Below are 26,319 nucleotides of genomic sequence, written 5' to 3' on the forward strand. Positions count from 1 at the left end.
GTTTGATACAATGTGTGATGGTTAAAATTTAACTTACACATAACATTCATGATGATCGAATCCTCCAGGACTGAGTTCTGAAGTCTTGGATTGGAACCCTCGCACTTAAGGATAGTTCCATCGTCCTCTGGATGAGGTTGAAATATCAGTACCGATGTTGTGGTAGAGCTGTTGGTCACCGTTCGAATCTGTTAATCGAAAAAGATCTTAGCAAATTGCGGCAAAAGGTATTAGTACGATTGTACACAGGCTTAGTGGTTGGATGTTTTGAGGAGGAAGGAGGCAATGGCCATATCGAAGAAAGCACGCTACAAATAATGTTGAGCAGAAAGGAAAATGTAAACATTGGTAACCTACTTTTCCTTTGGTGAATGGACGGTTGTTCTGCATCCATCTAATCTCGGTGTCTGGTACTGATCCTTCCACATCACAGGATAAACTGTACTCCTGGTCGGATATTAATTGTTTCGGTTTAGATGACAGAGACGTTGATATCGGTTTAACTGTGGATTGCATGAAAGAGAAGTGTTCAGACAGTATGACGAAAAGTGGAATTGAAAATCGAGTGTAGTAAAGGGATTTGCATGGAATTTATTTTATTGATTTTCTACTCTTGCTACTGCTCCGTACTAGGCCGCTTCCTTCGAGGTCTTTACGGTGAGCATTTTGAGCTCGCAAGCAGGCATCTCAAACATTGCTTTGATAAATTTGATAGAATCGGATCAAGGGGGTTAAAAGTGGCACTGTCTTGTACTATCTTTTGTTGCGACGTGTTTGCAATGTTTTCTGCATTGCTACTAGTAATGCTGATTGAAAAAGAGAATAGCATATTGTTCGCTGTTGAATTGAGACAACGGTGTGCCGCTCGGTCAGTGCAGTGTTGGAATGGAATTATGGAATGATGAATTCTCTACATTTCCGATCGATTGTGTTAAATCGAAATGAAATAGGCTATAAGGTACTTTGCACTTTCAACTATGGGACTGTCAAGCTTAAATTTATGACTACTTTCAAAGGGCGAGCAGAGGGAGAGCATGTGGTGCAGTTTGCGTTAGACTATTCGTGTAACCATTTTTAGCCTGAGTACAACGATCGAGTATTTCAACAGATAAAATGCTTTATGTATTGCTGTGCACTTTTGTATAGTGTTAAATGGATCTGAGCTAAGTCAGACAAGCCAAAGGCACATTCATAGCTCTTCTAAAATTGGTGGGATGGTGTAGTTCACTATATTCGATATTATAAGGCTGTCGCCTCAGAAACTGCGATGTTGCAGATAAAAATTCGCCTAAACTCCAACTCATGTTATTGGAGCGGGCTCTCAAGACCTCCATTATTTCCATTCGCATTGCGTTGCGAAAGCAGGGGAGTTTTCGGATGTGTGGATTATCCTAAATGAAGTAACAGATTTTCTATCGTACATACAAATTTAATCCGGTATGGGTGCGATGACGATGCGACGTAATAGTTGACGCATTTATCAGGTTGAAAGTGACGGAATACACCAGGCATTCGTATCCTGCGGAAGGGTCTTTGACGGTAAGTCCCTGATTCCTATCGGGGAAACACAGCAACTCAATTAACACATTCCCCGTTGCATTGCGTTGCGTTGCGTTGCGTTGTGACGATGATTTTGGCGGATTGCACACTGACTTCATCATGTTTGACTGCTGATTATCTAATAAGAGTTGCTTAGGAAATGGTAAGTAGGAGTTCATATCAATCCGACCCATATTAAAACCTCAACAGCATGATAGCCATCATTGCCGGCCGCCCCCATCTCCATCGTTCACGGGGAAGGATAAAGGATAAGGTAGACAGGAAGTGTTGATGCTCCACCTACTTAACGGAAGGACGACGATTTATCAGACTCTTCCATAGGTGTCGCGGAGTTGGTAGTTTGGAAGGGTATCAGGTCTAGGATTCGCTCCAAGCAAGCGATGCTTTTTTTAAACTCTGGGCAGCCGGCTACCGAGAGTATACTATGTTCCCTAAACAAAAGCAATTTGAACTCCACTCGGCCGACCGTGGAAGTATTGCCTAGAAAAGCTAATCTTATCTGCGTAATGGGCCGGATCACTATTTATTGCAACAGTATTTGGACAGAATTCGCTACTTATTCTCTACGATATATTTATTGGCTTGAAAACTACCGAGTGACACATTATACAGGCTAGAGTGACAAGATAGAGTGACACATTATACAGACAAAAATAGCGCGAGATGTTATAAATCAAGGAAAGTATTTATTATTTTCCATATCAGATTTGTGGAATACAAGTATACGAGCGATAATAACGAACACTGAAGGAAAATATAAAGGATTGTTAACCTGATGCACGGGCTTGTTAGCAATAACGGAGCTTGAAATTAGGTTCAGACGCGGCGAATTTTCAATACGTATTGACCCGTGATCATAGATACTAGTCAGATTTGTCGTATTGGGGCAAATTTCCGATCAACTATTCATTTTTACGGCAATGTTTTCTCGACTAGATCTGTTCGCACCCTCTCATTCATCGGCAGAAGGCTGATAGCACCCAGTCGTCACCGGTCTAAGGACCAAATGTCATCAATAGACTTAGACTCGCGTGGAGGCATGAGATAGGAAACTTGTGAGAATTTTGTTATCCCACCGTTTGACGACCCTCAATTAACACATTCCCTGTGAGAGACAAACGAATGAAGTATGGTTTTTTCTTAGCATTTTTCTGATTACTTCATCATAGTTGAGCGAATAGTCATGTATTATACATCAAAAACAACAGTCCTGTTCATTAAGTACAAGAACCAGATCGAATATGTTCAAGCAAACTATTACTACAAAATTGCACAAGCCATGCCTGGTGATGCCAAATGCCATCGCGCGCGGGAAATAGGTTAAGTGAAATTGGACACGGTAAACTAAGAGCGATCAGTTTCGCTTAACTTTTCTACGAGGGTCGTGTCAATGGCCTCGTGAAAACGTCTTGCGTTTTCATTAGTCCAATTCTCTTGATATCTCCTCTCCTCGTAGGCTTCGGGACAGGTTCAACTTCCGCTCGCTACTTTTTATCACCATTTCCGTACCATGTCCAATACCAGTCCACTTACTAATCAACCAAGACCACAATCCTTATTCACTAACTACCCACTTTAAATTAACCGTTGCTTCTACGTTAACCTTTGAAAAATAATTCAATCCTACTAGAGCTTCCATCCCAGCAGCTTATTTCCTGAGAATTAAGGGTGGGCGAAACGCGATTCTAGTCTATGCGGTACGAAACGAAACGAACAACTCCTTCGTATTCTGTTGACGATACGAAACGAAATGAAATTTCAATTGTAGATGTTCTATTTTGACGGAAACATTTAAGAACAATTCCAAAATTATTCAAATTTCTTTTGATTTAAGAAAACTTCTTTTCCTTTTAATACTTTTATATAATAGAAGCGAACTTTGAATTTTTACATCTAAGCCTTTTTTTGTTTCGATAAATAAAGATTTAACCTATTTTTCGGGATAGAAAAATCTCTAACCCTATGTGCGGGATTGGGACTCGAATTCAAGTGAGCTGCGTACAAGACAATCGCTATGCCTACCTCTATCAAAGCCTTCTGCCAGGCTCAAGATTAATTATTTTAAACTTTTGTCGTTTTTGCATTGAAAAACAACGAGGTAATGGATTGCACTGGTTTTGCACTTTATAGCAAAAATGGGAATGCAACACGTCTAGTGGCCTGCTTCCTGCTGGAAAATGCACCACAAAGGCAATCCACTGCCCCGGCGCTTTTCAATTAAAAATCCCATTAGGCTCTTCAACCCAAAATTAATGACAGGACAAGTATTCGTTTCCGGGTAATAATTGTAAGATCTGTAAATCTTTTCGTCGAATAATTTTTTACGAAATATTATCGAATAAATGCAAAGAGTACCCAAAACAAGCTTTTCAAAAGATTTCGAAAACGCTGTTAATTGGAAACCAGTGTTATTAAATTTGTAAACTAGTGCATCCGGTTCAGATATCTCAATTACCTTTGAAAAGGCCGTTAATTTTTATACAACTTTATCGCTCGAGATGGATAACTTTTCTCTGTGATATACTGCACTGAACTCTAAAATTCATTGAATTTTTATAAATTTCGAAAAAAAAGTTCGCAAAATTTTGCTGAAATTTGCGAATTTAAACGAAATTTTCCGTAACGTTTCGTTTCGCAAAGCTTGCGAAAAATTTCGTTTCGTTTCGTTTCGTTCCGATAATTCGCGAAAAAATAAATGTTCGCCTACCCTTACTGGGTATCCTAGCATTTTATCGTATTTATTGTTCGCCTTTTTTTACTCTGCTGCGCTTTTCGAATCATTGCATACACAAAGGAGTGTAGAAATGCAGTAGGTTTGAGTCGATGATGATTTTACACGTTGGTTTGGATTAAGTTCAAAATAGCAGGGTGCGACGTGTGTGTGCTGCATGTGAGTTTGCGCTGAGAAAAATTCTAGCAAACTTATTGAAAACGACCTGTTGTGACCGTACTAAAAAGCGTTCCACCTAAATCGTTCTTTAACCTGACCCGTGACTCCCATCTATGAAACAGCTTAGTTCATTTCCGGCGACAAACAACGGTTCCAGGCAAGTCCACAGGTAAGTAATGCACGGTTATTTTCACTGCAAGCACTGTTTTTATTCTGCAAGTTTTTCTATTTAACCTTAATTTTATTGTTTTTACAATTGTAACTAACTTCTTTTCCTAGTAAAATTTAATTTTCTCCAGTACAAAATTACTTTGGTGGCCGATCGATATGAAGGCAACAGAAGGATGATACATCAACATGATGCAAGGAATGAGAAGATAGTGTGTGTACAAAGATTCCACCTACCAGATATTTCTTGATATCGCATAGGGCTATCTTCAAAATTGGCTTACCTAACTGTTTGATGCGGATTACCTAGTGCATAACAGTTCCTATTTGTGCACTAATCGTAAGCATGTTCCAAATGAGAGCCACTCTTCCGCTGATAACTGGGTTGGATTTATGTTTGGCTGCTTAACCCTTTGCATAATATACTAGTCGAAACTATAGTTAATGATATACATTGTATAAATATTGGGAAGTTTTATACTTGCGCCGTAATAATCTAATAATCTCTCTTTGGCGCATCCAACCAATAAATGTACGAAAATCAAGTTATATTTATGCTTGTGTGTGCGCTGGCAACTGGCAACTGACAACATGCTTCGGTAGGTTTTTCAAAACCACGGGCAGACCCAACTCGGTTTGCGCATTACTGAAAAGCGTGAGTTGGCTGGAGATTTGGGTGGATGAGGAGACCCAAATTATTAGTTTGTGGATGAGAATTTTTTTAAAACTCTAAAAATCAGCTCCAAAGATCGATTTTTTTGGGAAAAATCTTTTCCGTATACAAGAAAAAATAATTATGTGTTCAACTGATTGTTAAGGTATGCGGACTATTCCTATACTAATAGATTTTTTTCGAGTTTTAGGATATTCGTACAAGAGCTTTTGAAGAAGACGAGAACTTCACAAATTGTCAATTTTTTTATAAACTACACACCAAAAAAAATATGAATTTTATCATTTACGTAATTGCAAACATGACACAATTCGACAAGTCGTAATTTACAAAATGACGAAACATTACCGTGCTCCGTTTAATTTTACATGCAACATATACTTTACATGTGCAATGGCATAAAATTACACTTACTGCCATTCAAAACAAACGCCATATATGGAGTAAAATTACATGATTTATGAAATTCAATGTCATGTAAAAATAAAATCAAACGTAAAACTAAACCATTTTTGATGCTCGTATATGTCAGGGTCAGTAGACATAAATTTACACGATTTTTTCTAGGTGCGTAGTGCTTCTTATTGTCACTGAAAAATGTGCTATCAAAAAACTATAATTTGGATGCCATAAAATCATATTTCTAGAAACATTCAAACTATCCTCCTGCAAAAAGTTGTGTAATCCTTTAAAGAATTGCCAATAAACTTTATTCTAAGAAGAAGGATGTACATTGTAATATATGGGAGAAAGAGAGTAAGCTGCGAAAGTTATTAAGATATAGTTCCAGAAACATTTACTGATATATTTCAATAGGTTGAAAATATTTACTGAATTTGAAATAATGTGAATAGCTTCATCATCTAAGAGATCACTCTTCCTTTCTCCTTTCTCTTCTCCACTAGTGAAATCCGCGTAGATCGTGCTAGCAATGTTATTTGAAAGCTGTTCGTGTATTCGAGTTATTCTTCAAACTAGAATGTGATTATACAAATTTAATATCATTAATAACCATGCGTCTCCATTAAAAGTTTTTTTTTTTTATTTTGACTGTCTTAGGCCAGTTTCCGCAAAATTAGCATAGACGCATTCAAAAGAGAATTTTCAAAAGCTCTCGAATAAGTATAGTGTGATTGCGGGCATTCGTGAGCGTCGTTGATATTATTACATTAGGAGAACGATTTCAAAAAAAGTTCACAACAAACTGCTATTTAACCAATAAAGTAAAACAATCAATGACTTATTTTGGGTGATTTTACGATGTAATTTAATCAAATGGAACTTTTTGCTAAAGTAATGTATTGCATACAATCAACCGTTCCTTCGAAAAACGAAAATTACCGAATGCAGTTCCTAGGAATAAACTATGCAAAAACATTTGAGTTATGCCCTTCAAAAAGCTGCAAAAGTTAATTTTTGCGTCCATATCCATATAAAATTTGGGTTGCACAATATTTGTCCATGAAAGTAAGTACGGTTAATAATAGAGACTAGCATCAATAGTTGAAGGTTTAATCCGTAGAACAGATTTCATTGCAATTAAACTGATTGGATTTCGCTGGAACAGTGTTGCCAAGAATAGTTCCAATACACGGTGAAATTGAAATTTTGCTGCATCTTTGTTGCCTTGTCATACTATTGTAAACTGATAGTCTATCGATTTAAACTGTTAACGTCTATCTATTTCATGCAACTATACAGTGGCGTAGTAAGAAAATTTTTCGGGGGGGGATATGAAATTTTTTTGTAAATATATGAAAAAATGTTCAAAAACATTCTGAGCAGGAAAAAAATGTTCAAAAACCAACAACTCAGGGAACAGGTTTGGGTAGTCAAGGTAGGAAAGCTAGCTGTTGGTATAGAATAAATGCTCTTCCCCTACGAGGACAATCTAAGCGGCAAACTTCAGACTATCTAATTTACTGAGCCCTTCAGTTCCCTTGTGCCATTCAGTACCACTTCCTCGTTGAGCTTCCGACTGATTCGCGAACTACTTGGTCTAGTCCCCGACAATAGATCTAGCCTACTCCGACGAAAAGTTCCCCGGCGAGAGAAGTTCGAGCCAACCAGCCAGGTGCTAGGTCAGTTCGGCGATTCCGGTAGAGTGGGCATCCGGTTTGCTGGAGCCCCGGCGCGACTGGTGGTTTATCGTCGCGGTCTAAGCGGTCTCGTTCCCGGCGGTGAATCTGACTGTAAGCTAAAGGAGAGGTCCCAGACGAAAGAAGTTCTCCCGATACCGATTCTTATTTGATTTCAATACCACAACTTCTTGAGCCCTTTGACTCCGTAACCGGTGCCATTTAGCACCGCAACTCCTTTAAGCCTTTTAGTTCTCTTCTTGGGCCATTTAGCACTACTTCCTTGATGGTCCATTCAGTCCTCGACTTGTTCGCGAACAACTCGGTCTAGTCCCCGACGATGGACCTGACCTACTCCGACAGAGTATTCCCCGGCGAGAGAAGTTCTCCCGAGATCGAGCTAATCAGTTAAGTGCCTAGTTCGGCGATTCTGGTGAAGCAGGGTATCCGATGCACTGGTGCACCGATGACCCGCGACTAGCGGTGTCTCGTCGCTGTCTATTCAGTCTAGTCCCCAGCGGTGAATCTAGCTTACGATAGCGGAGAGTTCCCTGGCGAAAAAAGTTTTCCCAATATCGATTCTTCTTTGGTTTTCGCTATTTTTCTATCGGAACAAACGGTGGGGTGCCGTAGTCGGTCTGGCAAATCTGCATGGAGCGTGACATCCGGTTCGCTGGCGTTTCGACGACTCATACTCGCTGCTTTGTTGCAGTCTAAACGACTAGTCCTCGGCGGTGGATCTAGCTTATACCTGCGGAGAGTTCCCTGGTGGTGATTGCTCTCCCGAAACCGTTGTTCGATGTCCATTTCGCTGTAAGGCAGTCATGATCTACATCAGCGGTGTTCAACCTTTTAAGTAGCTCCCTGCACGTCACTTCAAACCTCGGACATTCAAAGACTCTCCTCGGACATTCAAAGACTTCAAATCTCGGACATTCAAAGACGCTCCAGGCACAGTGTTGACGTTGCGTGCCCACACCGATGAAGATACTCCTTAAGCAGCCGTGGCTCGGTAGAAGCTGTTTCAGGTTGAAGGTCATCTCTCCGTGCATTCTATTGACCCACGTCGACAGGTTTGGATGAGCCAGTAGGTCCACTTTCCTTTCTCCGTATTATCCTATGCCTGCAGCTACGTCATCATCGAATCGATTCTCATCATCTTCATCACGTTTCTGACATTTCATTGATTGTAGCACTTGATATCCTCCGTCAGGGTAATGCAGATGGGGATCATCTCGGCATCAAGGCATACTGCCTCCGGTACGCAATCGCAACTCGTACGACCAGTAGTCGAAGCGTCCTGTTCAGCTTTTCGCGGTTTCACTTGGTTTTCAGCGCCGCACCCCAAGCAGTATCGATGACGAAACACTAGATAAAGACCCGACATTTCGCATGTGTAATCAACGTGGTTGTTTAAGCTCAATCAGTCGTCGATTATCACTCCCAATTGCTTCAGTGCACGCTTCGATGCATTCACGTGCCCTTCGATGGTGATCTGTATCCGCTGAAACGCTTTTCAGTTGCTGTCCAACAACAAAACCGTCTTGTAGTGAGCTATTTGCAGCTTGACCCGTTCATCCAGCTCTCGATCGCATCGATTGTCTCCGTCACCGATTTTCTTCAAGTGTCTCACCGTTAGTGACACATCATCCACGAAACCAACGATTTTCACTTTCCTTGGCAGCAGCATTGTTAAGACCCCACACTGATAGAATATATTCGTAAATCGCTAGGAATTTATTTTGTACAAACAACTTTAATAAAATATACGAATTTTTCGTATATATGATGTAGTTCTATCGAAACCCTTTTATTTTTTATTACGAGTTTTTCGTGAAAACCACGAAATGACTTTCGTTGGCTTATTACGAAACAGCTTCATTCAGCAAACGAGTCGTTCGCTGTTATATACGAATATCTTTATAATATTTACGAGCACCATTCGTCAAACCGTCCACGTCAAAAGAGCAATATGGAGCCATTGTTGCTATTCGTCAGATAATTGTTGTTGTCTGACTATTTAGTAGTCGTATCCGTGTCCGCCGGTTGCAGGAAGATTTCCTGAACCTCTTTCGCTTCCAGTTGATTCAGAATCTGGAGCAGTACAGAATCAGTTGAGCCGTCGTGAACTGCTCGTTGATTTTGTATGAATAATTTTGAGTTTTTCTCTGCCAGATCGGTGCTGTCAAACATCGATCCTAAAAGATCGAATGCGACCAACGAAATCGTTTGTAATATACATAAGCGTTTATTAAAATAAAAGAAACTTTCGTTCATCAAGCGGCCATTTCTTCGTATTATAATAAAAGCGATTTGGCCACATCGATTTTTTTAAATAAAAAAAAACATCGATCCTAAAAGATCGACTGAAAACAATAAGAGGCCAATAAATACGAAAACTTTTCTAAGATAAACGAAAAGATTTCATGCGACCAACGAAATCGTTCGTAATATACACAAACGTTTATTAAAATAAACAAAACATTTCATTTCATTCACGAAAAATAATGTCGTTATCAACGATAAAATTCGTGCAGTGTACATTAAATGTGTAAAATTTACGAAAACTTTCGTTCACCATACGGCCATTCTTGTTCATGAAATGAACGAAACTTACTATTTACAATGCACGAAAATACTTCGTTGCAGAAAACGACGAATGAATTCGTGCATTGCATGATTTATTATATTCACGAATTTATATTATCAGTGCATCTTACATCCCATTCCAAAGTGTTTGACAGAGAATGGAGCCCTGAGTAACGCCCGCTGCGACTCGCATTGCCGTCTGGTACAGCAGTGCTCTACTCTGGAAGTAGCTCTTCAGGATCTGGCTCATTCTTTTATGGCACGCTGCGGCACTGGTCTATTCGAGGCTGGATGGCTCGGTGACTTCACTGACTTTGGCAGCAACATCAGTTTCTGCACCTTCCTTATTTTGGGGATTACTTTCGTCTAAAGACGTCAGCAGTAGCATCCTGAACATGTCCGGATATGCCAGGATCGCAGCTTTCAGCACCACAATTGGTATTCCATCCGGACCGAGGGTTTTCTTTGATTTTAGTCACATCGACGCGTCTTTGAGCTCGTCGTTAGTCACTTGCCACTCGACTGTGTTGCCCCCTTCTTCTTCGCCGTACGGTGTCGGTGACCAGGTAGTTGAATCGTGATTCGGGAAGAGACCCTCAACGATTATGTTTTGCTTACCCGGGCATATTTCAGCTCGTGTCGACGGACCCTCGTCTTCGTCATGACGAATCAGTACGCGTCCCCCAAGGATTGGCGTTTATTTCTCAGCACAGCTACTTATGGCAATTGGCTTGCTAAGCTTGATCTCCCGTTTTAAAAAGTCCCTACCTTCTAGATACGTCGCTTGCGCTCCTCCTTACTCTCCGATCTTGCGCTCTGAACCTGCCTTCTGGATCTAAGACAAGCAGCGCATAGCGTACTGAGTTACTCATTTAACCAGTAAGCTGCACGCCGTCTACTACATGGCCCTAGTTTTCGTGATGTTGTAACGTCACAAGCCGTCACAATCCTTCTAGCCGTCAGCCGTATCAACGTACTTAATTCCGTTGTTCGCCGAAGTAACTCAACAAAGAGGTTTTCGTTAAAGGCTTTCGTCTTCCACTTTAGCTTGCCGCCCGTCCTTCTTCGTGCTGCAGCAGGGTTCCATTGGCCGATATGGTAGGGAATCGCCTGGTGGCCTCCATGGGGATACTTCTCTCACACTCTCCAGTCCATGTTCGCCGTCAGTCAAGGACTACAGAATGTGGCGAAATTTCTCTCGGTACCTATATCCGTTTCGTGAACTATTAAGCTCCTAGCTCCTCGCTTCGCCGCGATCTACTCGTTATAGTCCTCGGCGGTTGAGCTAGCGTCCACAACGTGCCGACAGGTAGGTGTCCAGTCTGCAGCCAATTTTCACTACAAGGAAATATTTTCACAAGATAACTTTTGCAATTGAAACGTTGAGAATTTCATTTAAAATATTAGGCATATTTTTGTTTAACATATTCATTTTTTTTCAAATTTCTCCAAAATATTTCGGGGGGGGTTTCGTCCCCAAAACCCCCCCCGCTACTACGCCACTGCAACTATAAATGCTACGGTTGTGTTGAGTTTCAGAAGGTACAAATTGAGCAGTTCCGCAACTTAGCTTTACATGTGATTTGAAATTCACACGATTTTCAATTAAATATAATAACATAATTTTATGTTTATGGCTATGGTGATTGCTTAAACTAATTACATTTTAAAATTGCCAACATATTCGCTTTTATCGCATTCCGCGTCCGGTCCAAAAGCCAAAGGCCGTCGCACACTGTTAAAAATTCGCTGGAGTCCGGTAACAGCGCTCTGGCAACCATAGTTGGTTCTCCTGAACGGAACTCGCAGAAGAGAGTTATTACGTAGAGCTCGAACGCGGGCTTGAAGATCCAGACGTCCGAGGATTGTAGGGCAATCCACTCTGGCAGAGAGTAAGTCCGAGACGAACAGGGCTCGAGAGCAGTCCCTCCGAATGCTGAGTGTATCGAGGTGTATTAGCTGGCAACGGTTTTCATAGCTCGGCAGCTGAAATTTGTTTCGCCATGGGAGATGCCGAAGAGCGAAGCGTATGAACCTTCGTTAGACAGCCTCGATTCTGTCAATCTCGTTTTGGTAGTACGGATTCCAAACAGCAGAAGAATATTCTAACGTTGAGCGGACCAACGTAGTAAAGCGATTTAAGACAATATACGTCCCTGAAGTTTTTCGCTATTCGGAAGATGAACCCGAGCTGTCGTGATGCCTTATCCACGATGTATGACGTATGTGGTTTGAATGTTAGTGCCGAATCCAAGATCTTTGATGTGAGAGTGACTTGGAATGCTCGAGCCGAAGAAATGGTAGTTAAACTGAGTCGGATGGCGTTTCCGCGTGAACGTAACGATTAAGCATTTGCTCGGGTTTAAAACCATCCTGTTTAGATCACACCACGTACTAAAGCTGTCCAACTCCCTCAGAAAAAGCGGTTTTATCCAGTATTTGTTGAAAAATTTTCATGTCGTCGGCGAAAGAAAGGCGGGGTCCTTTTAATTTGAAATTGATGTCATTAAAGTAGAGGAGGAATATTACTGAACCGATATGGCTTCCTTGTGGTATGCCGGATGTAGCGAAGAATGGTGCAGATAGACAGTCCTTAATGCTGATTTGGAGTTGCCTTCCATCGAGGTAGGAACGAAACCAGCGCAGAAGTTGGCCATGAATGCCGAGTTTGTCCAGCTTCGCTATTGCGATATCATGGTTGATTTTGTCGAAGGCCGCAGATAGATCCATGTAAATAGCATCGGTTTGCAATCCGTCAGCGAATCCATCCATTACATACGTTGTGAACGAAAGCAGGTTTGTCGTTGTCGATCGTTTAGGCATGAAACCGTGTTGGTCATTTGCAATGTAGTGTTTGCAGTGAAAGAAAATAGGATCTAACACAATCAGCTCGAATAGTTTTGATACGGCACTTTAACACGAGATTCCCCGATAATTGTCAATATTCGATTTGTTTCTTTTTTTATGAACTGGAAACATGTGCGCTGCTTTCCAGCAGGAAGGGAATGTTCCAGTAGTGAGTGATAGCTCGAAGACTCGCCAAAGTGGTTCAAGAAGCACGCTGATGCACTTTTTGACAAAAATCGAGGGAACACCATCTGAACCCTGGGAACAAGATGCTTTCAGTTTGGCATTTGCTGCAAGAATGGCAGAATTATCGACACAAATTCGGTTCGTCCTAGAGAAGGAGTTAGATTTGCAGCGGCAGCGACTTGTTGTGGGGAAAGGCTCTCGTCAGAAAAAACGCTTGCAAATTTATCGGAGATCAATTGGCAAATTTCTTTAGTGTCTTCATTTAATGACATACTAGATAGAAACCCGGATTCTTTTCGCTGCTCGTTCACATATTTCCAAAACGACTTGGGCTTGGATTTCTGTTGACGTTCGACGTTTCGCTGGTGTCTAAAAAGGCGCGTCTGCTTTGTTGTTGGTATTCGTGGTTGAGTTGAAAGTAGTGATTTCGTAATGCAAGTGTCTTATGCTTCGAGAATTTTTTAAATGCAGCTCGTTTGGCAGGTTTTAAACGTCTAAGGACGGTTGATTGACAGGGAGGGTGATGATCGGTATTAATTGTTCGTTTTTGGCACATGGCAGTCGATAAGGTAGTTAAGATTACTACAAAATGTCATCGCTGCTTAGTTCGCGTCGTCATTGTTAAGATTTTCGTCCCAGTTTATATCCAACAGCGTGCTAACCACACTGTCGTAGTCAGCGTTTTAAAAATCGTAGCCGACAGAGCTTGAGACGTCTTCAAAATTCACTCCTAGGTTAACAGCGAATACAAGATTTAATACACAGAATACAGGAACAGATTGCAATCGGCAAGTTTCACTGTTATCCACACTTGCTCGGAGCTCGCCCACCGGTCATCGTTGATCACTCGGGCTTTTATACCGTGGCGAACGGTGATAAGCACACCACCGCCTGATGTCTTGTGATTGTTGAGGGTATTGCGGTCACAACGGTAGACATCGAATGTTGAACCAAAGACCTGACGAGACAGAATACGGTTGTCGAGCCACGTCTCAGTCAAGGTGATAACGCCGTAACGGCAACCCGTGGTCGCGAGCAAATAGCTGTCCGTTGATGAATTTAAGCCACCAACATTCTGGTAGTAAACCTCGATGTTGTTGGAGGACGGATCAGGTACAGCAGAGAGCGAAGCCATGTTGCCGTGTAGGAAGATCCTTTCGTCAATGCCACGAACAGTATCGGAACGGCTCACGGTCGCTTGGTCGACTGTGGTGAGGGATTCCAAGCATCCCGCGTTGCGTCCCAAAATACGGCCATCGTCGTCGGCGAGAGAAATAGAAATAATAGATGTTAGAGTAAAAGGCAAAAAACTGGAAGCGAAGAATACATCAGCGCTGGAAGTGTTCGAAATAGATGTATACTTGCCATTTGCGGCAGGTTGGAAGACCCTTTCACCCATTCCACACACAGGACCGGGACGACTGATGATCGCTGGCTGCAAGTGCTCGACTATGGCGGGGGGATCGAGGGCTTCCATAGTGCCAACTGCGGTGCGTCCCGGTATGCGTTGAAACCCGATGGCGCAATGCGGAGGGCAGGAAAGGGGTAGTAGCAGCTTACGGTGAGAGTCGTACGATGAGCTAGAAGCGTGAATCGGTTCAACCGTTGTATCGTTACGATTTGTATATTACTTGCCGAGAAAGGCGGCTCGGAAAACCCTTTCTCTACCCACACATACAGGACCGGGATGACTGCTGAACGCTGGTGGCAAGGGCTCGACTGTAGCGGAGGGATCGAGGGCTTCCATAGTACCAACTGCGTTGCATCCCAGTATGCGATCGGCATCGATACTCCTTCACAAGGGTGGTGTAGCTTGGTATAGTGGCATCGTAAATCGTCGTGGAGTCCTCTGCATGACCATTCATGGGCCGGGTTGCATTAGAGAAGTACATGCTTCTTCTGGAGGCGGTGAAAAATCAGTCGGCGGGCTCCAAATGTTCTGGGTACGGCTGTCTTCAAATTCCCTGAACAGTATGCCTTACGGCCATGTGTCAGAGTTAAGAACTGCACCACGGTACTTTGGGTGAACTCCACCTTTGAAGGATATGAAGATCAAAGTACTGACGTCTATGCCTTTTTTAACAAGCGGAATAACCTTTATCTCCTCGTTACAATTTAGCCCTTCTTTAAACATTTTTTCGACAGTCTCTTTGCTATTGCTAGGATGAAACTATTAAATGACATTAAGTGACATGTAATTGAAAAATCGTTGAGTAGTGGAAATTTCTATGTCGCATGGATAAGATTTGATCTTCTACAGTAATATTGACAGATATGCTGTAGCTTTGTGTTATGAGTGATGTGATTTTTATTTATGTTAATTTGAATGTAAAATTATGTTAGATTAAGCTTTATCTCAATTTTTTAGTAATAGCAAAATATTTAACTTTTTTTACATATTGTCAAGTTGGTGGTTGGCAATTTTTTTCTGCGTTCAATGCTAATTCATAGAATTGACTAACCTCAGACCAGCACATAGGGGATAAATACACCTCCTGCTCTGTAGGAAACATCTACCATGAGGTCTTCCTGGTCGAGTTTTAAGGCAATAGGGGCAATTTTGGTTCATGGCGGTTTGGCAAAGCTGTATTATCGTGCAACATGAGGCCAATCTATGTCGTCATTCACCTCTGATACAGAACTCCTATCCCTAACCTCCCTGTGGTGCCAACCGAGTACAGGCCACCTTTTGCCGTTTTTGATTAAACCTCGGGATTGGGTCGGGTTCCATTCCCAATCGCTGTCAATTCGTTCACTTCGACAGGTTGATGGATTGGAGGCTGTCTCAGTTTCATTTCGAGCGGCAGTGGCATTAGTGAAGATCGACTAGGATCTGTGTTTGTATGTTGACAGGAAAGGGGGACAAACAACACGCGTGTGCAACTGCTAGTTATCCGTCTTGCAGAGTGAATCTTTCGGTACAGTAATGGTAATTTTGGGCAGCTCAAAATTATTTCTTGGTTTTCTTTTGTAGATTCGGTTTTTATACAACCTTCGATTAATATTTTTTCTCAATAAATAGTTATTCGGAAATCAGCCCCAATAAGACTTCAATCTGACTAGTATCGATGATCATGGGTCAATACGTACTGAAAATTCGCCGCGTCTGTTTTTAGGAATCTAATTTCTAGTTCCGTTATTGCTAACAAGCCCGTGCTTCAGGTTAACGATCCTTTGTATTTCACTTCAATGTTCGATATAATCCTTCGTATACGTGTATTTCACAAGCAATCCGATATGGAAAATAATAAATACTTTCCTTGATTTATAACATCTCGAGCTATCATAACTCTTTGTACAACATGTCATACGGTAGTTTTCAACCCAATAAATATATCGTAGAGAAGGAATAGCGAAATTTTTCTGAATACTTCCGCAATAAATAGCGATCCAGCCCATTACGCAGATAAGATTAGCTTTACTAGGCAATACTCCCACGGTCAGCTGTGTGGAGTTCAAATTGCTTTTGTTTTGAAAACATATGATACTCGCGGTAGCTACAACTAAATAACATCTTTTCTTTTTCGAGTGATTGTGTACTCGAAAACCATCTAAACTACTACCTAATAAACCATGCTTTCCAGGTCGCATCGCTTGCTTGGCCTTACCCTCACCAACTCCGCGACACCTATGGAAGAGTTTGATGAGTCGTGTACCTTTCGTTAAGTAGATGGAGCATCAACACTTCCCGTCTATCTTATCCTTTATCCTTCCCCGTATCATGCTGTTGAGGTTTTAATAGGGGTCGGATTGGTATTCTACTTACTACTTCCTAAGCAACTCTTATTAGAAAATCAGCAGTCAAACATCATGAAGTCAGTGTGAAATCCGCCAAAATCATCGTCACAACCCAACGCAACAGGGGTTGATACATTTTGGTACATGGAGCGTTTGAAGGCGCACTCATTGAAAAAACTACTCTCTGGATTGGAAAGTCCTTGAGTCTAAGATTCTTCCAAAAATTAAATCATTCGTCATTAGAAGTGTGACGTACTTTTAAACCAGAAGATTTTGTTTGCTAGAACCTAATACTGGAGATGCTTCCCAATGGGTTTCTACAAACTAGAGTTTTCTTTTCGATCCATCGTGAGTTCATCTTCAAAACCACAAGCTTTTCCGTATCAGCCAAACCAATATTCATAACTACGAAAAGCTTTGCCATTTGCACATCGTATTGCTGAAAGGATATGTTTTTCTGCTGTCGGGTTTAGTAAATTTTGTTACAAAGGACAGAATCTGAGTCTGAATGCCCAAAATCGTTTTTAAGTTCTTGTGCCAAGTATGCTTACCCAAGAAGAGTTCTTTGATTACCATACCAATACTAACTTATCACCGTTCACTCAAACGATTGAACTGCAGAATCGAAATGTTCGGACTCATTCACGTGTCCAGAAAATTACTAACTGTTGAACGTGGGATCAAATGTAGTTTAGTTGAAACTAAATAACCCAAGAGAAAACGATTCGAGCATTCAACAACCTAAAGCAATTCAAGATTGCTTAAACTACACTTCATTGAAAATGTCTTGCACTTTATATCATCCAATTCTACCTCACTCATCGTCTTCTCTTCTTATTGGCACCAAGATCGGAAAAAATCAAATTCAACCCCAGCTCGCTATTTCTTTCTCGTTATCTTCATTTCCAATGTTAGTCCACTGTCCAATCCACCCAGTGTCCACTCTAATCCACAATTCATCTTTACCTACCAGATTGGGCACTTCTTCTTTAATAGGGGCAATCTCCGAACACTCAAATTCAGATGTCGTCGTCTAATAAACCGCGTTTTGTTTTTCTTTCATATTGTGCCTGGAGACTGCACAAGCAAAATTCTGAACATTTGAGCCACCCTAACCAGCACAAATAGCCTGTACATAAGTCGCATACCCCCTATCATGCAGTCAACCGTGAATCAAACAACAAACAGGACCAGCCTGTTTCGGATACTTACGTAACATCTCCACTCGGACACTTCGTTCCGCCGGTGGCACCATAATCGTATTGGACGCCTGGCATTTGTACGTGTTGTTCAGTGCTGCGCGCGATATTTTTTGTATTTCCAACCGATTTACAGTCACATGTCGGCCCATCGATACTCCACCACCTGTTTGCATCACTTCATCGCCATTGAGCCACGATACGGTTGGTTCCGGGCGACCTGAAATGAGTCGAAAAGATTCAACGGCGTGAAAAAAAATCGAAATAGCAAAAAAAAAACAACACCTGGTTAGCAACTGTTTTACACAAAATACATCATCCTGGATAGCGGACGTATTCGACAAGATAACGTCGATCCAGGATGGCAAAAGTGGAAGAGTAGTATGCAGTGAAATAGCAAAAGGATTGGATTGAATAGGCGCAAAAAGAGCAGTTTCCACTAAATAGGCACTGCAACAATTGCTTCAGAACTGATGTTGTCCTTCCGGGAAGACACGGATACCGCCAATATGTACCAGAAAAAATTATGAAATATAAACTTGCGATAGCAAAACATTACAATTCAGGATAGAACAGTTGACAAGCGTAGTACGAAAAATCGTGTGGTTTGTGATAACAGGAATTTTCAGGGTTATGTGGAATATTAGATTTTCTTGGGCGAATTGTTTTTGTCAGTCAAACCTTTTTTCAGTTCCGACTGTAGAACATTTGAAAAAATGTTTCTTTGTTTCGTTTTACGACAATAATATACCGGAAAACCGTTTGCAAAGTAACAGATCGTTCTGCTTGGTTGAGGATATCATTTTTGCAGGTTAAGGGGGGGCGTCTGATGTAGAGGTCAAAAATAATCGACTTTTTTACCCGCTTAATTGTTAGTATTGAACCTCTAGAAAGGTCTCCCGAAATCTCAGTGGCCACGCTGAACTTCTTTAGTTTAAAACAGCCATGCATTCCACGCGCGCATTTCCTATAACACACGCAGATTTCAATCTATTGGCAACAATTTTCGAAAAACTGAACAGCGATAAAAATACAGTGCAAACAATACACTCCAAGCTACTTCTACCCAAAGTTTCAAGAGAAAATACCCAATGGGTCATTTTCTACAGCGTTTTCTCCGTGATGCAATTTGATGTGGGACACCCTTTAGTAGCGTTTTTCTCGATTCAGCTTTTTCAAATTGGCAAACACGATAACTCAAAAACTAATTCACGAATTGACTTGATTTTTTTATAAGGATGCACAATATCTATAGCATATCGATGAACCACAGAAAACTGAATAAAACATTTTTTCTTCTTAATATTTTGAATAAAAATGAGCGAATTTCACAGTAAAATATGAGATTTTTCGGTTTTCATGAAGCCATTTTCCGAAACTCGAACTTTTTTCTATTTTTTGTGGTTCATCGACTAACTACAAGTCTAAGCTTTACAAAACTTGTTGAATCCCATATCAGACAATTTTTTCGAGAGTTATCGTGTTCGCCGCGGCGCTCCTCGACTTGGAAATGGTTGGACGTCTACTCTTGGAACGCTCGTATGTGTGACTGAAATTATTTTTTTCATGCGCAACGAATGTATAATGCAATCCTAACATTGCACAAAAGGTCTATTATTGCCTTGCCTTTAAATTTGTAAAACAAAATAACTTTCGTTTTTAGCACTTTACATCAAACGCCCCTCTTAAAGAACGGCAAACGAATATCCTTAGTTAAACTTTGTTTTACTTTATTTAACCCTTGTAAAGGCAAGCTAAAATCCTAACGTTAAAAGGCAAGCCGGGCCTCTAAGGCCCGGTAAAATTTAATTCCCTCAAACAATGAGTATTAAAGTAATTGAAGTATTAAAAATCCAAAGAAATTTGATCAGTTTTATTTACAATTAGAAGCTTTTCGACTGTTTGGACGATTTTTCTGTTTAAACCAATTGAATAATGTAGACTAAATTGAGTGAAAATCAAACAAGGGGAAAAGAAGCACTAGCGGATTATTTCAGAACATGTTAAGAGATTAAAGATTCATACCATCGCGTGTAGTCACTTGCCGTTTTATATACTCAATGGAGTCAAATCCTCGCAAAATATGAATTCCCAAAAATATTTACCCTATAGATTAGTTAGAGTAAAAATTGAGTTTAGAAAAAATGCTAAAATATGTAATAAGAAAAGTACTGTTTTTCTTGTGTTTTGATGCATACAAATCTAGTGCTAGAAACGATGAACTGTGTTCTTAAGAACGTGTATAAACTCTATATTGTAGCAAAGCTAATAATTTTCAATATTATGATACTCTGCGACAAGTTGTTTGAAATTGTGACAATTTACTGTTTTGCCAGTTTACGCTTTGGTGCAAATAATATGACGAGGAAAATCTTGCTCCTAGAAACGCATGGTTCAAACTTTTGTAATTTTGTCAAATCTCAATATTTTCTGTTGAAAATTTGACTACTTCATGTGCTGATATATTGACATCATATGACTCCAATTTTAACTGATAATTTGCTTAGAATCTATGTAATGAATCGTAAAGCAAAAAGCGCTATTTGGACGTAGTATAAAAATTTGCAATTCTGTTCTTAAATGAGATTCTTTGCGAAAATTTCCTACACCCAAGCTCAAACCTATATTTTATAATTGCAAAAATGTGAGGTTATCTGTAAACCAATAATGTATCATAGTAATATAACTTGACGGGCATGCGTGCTCTGTTCTGTGTTTGTTCGAGAAATATTATATGACGTAGACGAATAATTGATGTGTTTTAAATTATATAGAATAAACATTCGTTAATACTCAGAAAATATCTTCAGAAACTGAAGTGTATTCCGCAAAACTGATTTTACATGCAAATTTACTTTCTAGGAAAATTATTTTCATTACAGTCAGCACAGTTTATGTTGCAGTACCCGACCTGTTACGTAGTAAAAATTCAGATGCTCCTCCTCACTCCCCCTTTCTATATCAACAATATTATTAACCCAAAAGCTTGACTTAGTGAAGTTCTAAGATGTCACAAATTAACAATTTTCCGCTATGGATAGAACATGGGAATTTCATTAATTGAAACCTAAAAAGGTACCCGGGTACCGCGGCAGACACATAACACATGCACCATTTTTGATTGGCAATCGCTGATTTGCGTATGTTCTTTCATGAATTAAATATTCTGTTAAGAATAGTAATTTTTGAAAAGACTCGTACATATATTGCATTAAAAACATAGGCAAGAAAATATTTTTTGAAGTTAACGTAATTTCACTTACTCTAGGGGTCCAAAATGGGTTGGTTATTCTATTTTCCCTAAACCTTAATGTGACAGATTCCTTCAAGTTTCGTTTTGGGTAGCTCAACAATATTGGGCTACGTAAAGTGAAGCTGTGTGCGGACAAATTATCCGCTGATTCCATACCATTTGACTCAATGGCAGACGCTGTTCTAACCAACAGCTTCAAATGGGTAATTTGATAATAGAAACATGACAAAAACAGGCTCAATACCCTACTATAATTTATTCGTTTTGACGAACTGTAACTTTTTATTACTTTTTGTTTATAAAAATGCATAGGTTAATGCTTGACTGTAATTTTTTGTTTTATTTTTTTTAATTCGTTTATTTGACACGGTTCAATGCGTTAGCTTAGAGGAGCCATGGATCTTTTATATATTTACAAGATGTAAAAAAATAAAAATTACAATACATTTTATTTTGAGCCTGTAAGATCCCGTGCGCGCAACTTGCTATTGCGAGCGGAGATCTTTTTTCGCGTCGGGAAGATGTTCCTTCTCTCGCCAATTTCCGGATTACCCATGTCTCTCTCGTTGTCGTTTACGCCCGTATCAGCATCTTGATTTCTGCCTTGATACTCGCGATCAGATGTTCTTCCTGGCTTCTTGCCCCTGCGGGTCACGAATGTGAACACTCCATCCTTGGTGATAGTTTCTTCACTGGTGGTATTAGTTGTTAAGTTTGAAATAATTGACACAGCTTTTACAGTTGTCATTATTGCCTGAACAGCAGCCACAAATTTGGCAACCGTTCGCTGTTCAGGTGAAGATATTGGAGCTTGGGTGTTGGCATTTATTTCTGCAGGTGAGCTTTCCTCAGCGATTGCTGGGCTGGGTTGTCCGTAGTGTGCCGTTTGTTCACAAAACTGGCACGTATTCGTTTGTCCTTGATATGTACAAAGAGTTCGCTGTGTAATGGTATCACCCCCTTCTGTTTTGTACTGCAGGGTAAGGTAGGAGGGAATGAGTTGGTCTACCCGCATTCTCACCACAAAGACACCATTTGAAGTACCTGGGAAGTAGTTTCTCCATGTGTCCTCCGGAATAGATTCCATTGCTCCGAAATTCGACAAGAATTTTTTAATTGCCACTTTGCTACTTGCAAAGTGGCAATTAAAAAGTGGAGATAAATCATGTAATTTAACTTCAATATTTCCATTATCCATGTATATAGGGATCTTGATTTCAACGTTGTCACAAACAAGCACGTGTATCAAGTTGTTCTGCGAAATAAATCTTTTCGCCTGGGCGAATTTGTTGAAGGTTATCAGCACCGCATGCCTGACGTGTTCAAGCTGTATGGAGGTGACTTCCGAAAACCGAAGCTGCATTTTCACCTTCAGCAGATGTTCCACATCACGAATACTTGGTCTTATGCGAAAAGACCTGAAGTCAATCGCCACTGTGTTAGGCCGAATAATCATGTTTTGTTGATGCTAAGACAAGACGTGACAATAGGGGGGGCCGTTTTTGTTCCAATTTTCTGTCAGAATGTTCCAGCTCCGGATTGGTTGATTTTGACAATCAACACCTTGTAACGTCAAATGCGAAAGTTACTGCAGGGCTAAGAAAGCTGGGTTTGGCAGTGTTGCTAAGACTAAAGAAATTTAAAAAAACATTACTGTTTTCATATATAATTGTTTTCGTTCAACAAATGTTTATCATACATTAGACGTTTATGTATCTCGCTGTAAGGAAAAATAATTTTACAAGTCGTGCATACCAAGATGAACAATGAAAGGTTTACTATTTTTTCTGCATAGTTGAAGATAATTTATGCTATTCCCTATTCTAACAGGGATTACGTTTGTCTTGTTGGGAACTTTGGATCAGTACTGTAATTGTAAGTTTTGTCAGGTTAGGCTCAAAATAAAGTTTCAGTGCCAATATCGGAAACGTAAGTCACATTTGACCTGCTTTTTAAATTGTATGTGGATTTGCTCCGCCGTGATAAATTTTATCAAAATGAAGTGCTGCGCTATGCACTGTGGCCGCACAAAACATTTTCAACCGAATCTTAGTTTCTTTCGCTTTCCGAAAGATCCAGTAATACGACAACAATAGGTACGTTTTTGTGTGCAGAGCGAAAAAGATATTCCGTTTTTTGTTATCAACGCAGGGACGAGGATTTGCAGCGTATGTTGAAATGTTCAATTTTTTTTCAATAAATGCTAATAACATCCTGTGTAGATACATTTTCCAAATGGAAAGAAAAAAATAGATGGAGTCTCAAATGTCCCTTCAATTAAAATGCCAATGGACGAGGAACGTGAAGCAGGACATGTTGAGAACAACAATCTTTTGCTACCTTTAACGTTCGAACAAAATTGTAGCAGCTGCGATGATCTTGATAAATCCCAGCCATTTTCTGCCAACAATAATGAAGGGCACCAGGAAAATTAAGAAGGTAGCTGAATTAGTTCAGGGTTCGCAAACCTGAATTTGAATTTGTAAATCAAATACTCGTTTTGATTACAAACTTATACTTTTTCAGAAAGGCGAAACGCTGGAAGAGGAAATATGAAAAATTAAAAACAGCAAATGCAGCTCGTTTTCAAAAGCGGCCTGAACGAAAAATTTTCCGTTATAATCAGCTCAAATTATTATCCGGAGAAGTTCTCAAAGTTCAGAAATGGTCTGATGAAACCATCATCGACTGTTTGCAGATCAGATTTGCATGTCATGGAGGTTACGATACTCTGATCAAACGAGGCTATCCTTATCCATCAACGAGAACCTTGCTTCGACAGATTGAGGGCATTCATTTCAAAACAGGTACCAGTTTAATTATTTATAGCACTATCGGAAATACCAAAAACTTATACCCACGTTCTAAATATTTAATTCACATCATAAGTTATCAATTATTTGTAAAAAATCGTTCCTACATATACCGGCTTACGTAACATTCCAATAGAGATGTGCATGATAACTTAAAACTTTGTATATTTAACATGTATACATAAAGCACTCTGTTTTGATATTTCCATATAACATGGACTACTTTTATGTTTCATGCATGCTCTTCTCAAAATATTCACAGTCCGGAATAGAACACCCTACAATACAGATTTCCCGTCATACCTACTTTTTTATATCCTTTACGGAATGCTGGATGACATATTCAAGCTTTTGGAGTGTAAGACACCAATGATGTCCGAAGTCGACAAGGACTGCGGAATTGTGCTGGATGAAATGGCAACGGATGAAGGGAAGCAATACTGTGCAAACTTGAGGCAATTTGTCGGCACCACGACGCTACCTGTTTCTGAGCAGCTAGCTTCCAAGGGACTGGTATTCATGCTCGTCGGTATAGCATCACGATGGAAACAAGTAGTAGCACATGAATACACTGGAAGCTCTATTCCAGGAAATTTATTGAAAGACATGATGGTTTCGATTATTTCAAGAGCGGAGACTCTAGGTTTTCGTGTGCATTTCGTCACATCAGATTCCGGTTCGGAAAACCAGAGAATGTGGAAATGTCTTGGCGTGGTCTTTAACAAAGACAATTTGCTGTCCGATCTATCTGTTCCTCACCCCATAGATGCTACCCGCAAACTTGAAATAATTCCAGATCCAGTCCATGTTTTCAAAAATACGGTAAATGGCTGGATCAATAATAAGTTTTTAATAGTTCCGAAGTGGTACGTGGACCAAAAAAAACTTACATCTAATATTGTACATCGTGACCACCTCAAGATACTTGTGGACTACGAAAATGGAAATGAACTTCGAATGTGCCATAAGCTATCTGTGGACGATGTAAATTTCGACAAAAATGTATTATCAGTAGACAAAATGAAGGTGAGTAATTCTACAAAATTTTGCAACCTGGCCGTATCTTCAGCCTTAAAAGTGGTAGCCGATGCAACGAACCGTTTAGAATTATACACGACCGCATGTTTTATCGGGGATTGCGCGATATGGTTTGAGATGATGAATAACCGCAAGCAAGAGAAGGTTCTAAGCTTGAATAATGACGAACAATGCCGACAAACTGTTGACCATTTGAACCACATGGTGAAACTAATCTACGATCTCAAAGTAGGGGAAGCAAGACGATGGAAACCGTGGAAATCTGGTATGGCGATGTGCACTAAAGCAATCATCAGGTTAATTAATCAGTTCTTTAGTAGTGGGCACACAATGATATTTACATCCCGTTTTGTACAAGACTGTTTAGAAAGTCTCTTTTCGGTTATACGATATAAACAACGACGACCTACGCCACTTGAATTTTCAAGAAATTTGAAAATTATTACACTATCCCAGTTCATGCAACCAATCCCTAATGCCTCGTATGTCAGCGATGATCAGGAATATCTTTTAGGGATGATGGATTTGATGTCAAATCGAAGAGCGAAGTCCATCAATCGAAAGAGATCGTGTCAGCCAGGTGAAATGTGGTCAGAAGTTGGACTCGTTAGCGAGCAAATGATTGTCGATGATTCGTCAGCCCAAAGAGAAATCTGGATCGAAATTGATTCCTGCGAATCAACGCATGTGGTAACTGCAACCCTAGATTATGACGATTTAATAGAATGCGATTATGAGTTGGTTATTGAGCAGGCGGAACAAACTTTGGAATTGGCGGAACAAAATTCGTTGTACCACATTGCCGGCTACATCATCGGAAAAATCGCTGGAAAGCGTAGGACTTGTCAAATATTCATGAGTCGCTGCTTAAAAATGAGTTCTCCACTATCAGATCATTCTCGTTTTTCGAGTTTAAGAGCCAAATCAACCAACAAAGATTATCATTTTGTAACCGATGAACTGTTTGAATTTTTTGAGGCTATGGAAATTATGTATCGCAGTTTCAAATCGAGCATTACTCCTGAATCGTCAAACTTGCAAAGCAAATTAGAGCAGGAAATGCAAATTTTGACCAGTGAGATTTTTCTTGCGTGCAGTTTAAGGAAACCCTGGTGAAGCGATTTGTTGCATTCCGACTGAAGTCAGGTGAGAATAGAAAACAGCGAAAGAAAAAATTCAATAGTAGAAGTATGCTTACGTAATATTTTTACAGACTTTATTATTTTAATGTCCTATTTGTAATGATTTTTGAAATATAAATAAACAACATGCCGCATCAATTTATTC

General features: G+C 40.1%; 1 protein-coding gene across 2 annotated transcripts in view; it reads right to left on the reverse strand.

The window, feature by feature from the left end:
• Positions 1–26,319, reverse strand: part of LOC131677846 (serine-rich adhesin for platelets) — a 694,115-nt gene that overhangs the window by 137,936 nt on the left and 529,860 nt on the right. For both annotated transcript variants that reach the window (XM_058957912.1, XM_058957911.1), the window contains exons 7-9: positions 17,942–18,148; positions 358–503; positions 38–188 (exon numbers count right to left, since the gene is read on the reverse strand). In XM_058957912.1, coding sequence (XP_058813895.1) covers positions 38–188; positions 358–503; positions 17,942–18,148 — 504 coding nt within the window. The remainder of the gene's footprint in view (positions 1–37; positions 189–357; positions 504–17,941; positions 18,149–26,319) is intronic.

The sequence above is a fragment of the Topomyia yanbarensis genome, chromosome 1 (assembly GCF_030247195.1).
Source record: "Topomyia yanbarensis strain Yona2022 chromosome 1, ASM3024719v1, whole genome shotgun sequence".
NCBI lineage: Eukaryota > Metazoa > Arthropoda > Insecta > Diptera > Culicidae > Topomyia > Topomyia yanbarensis.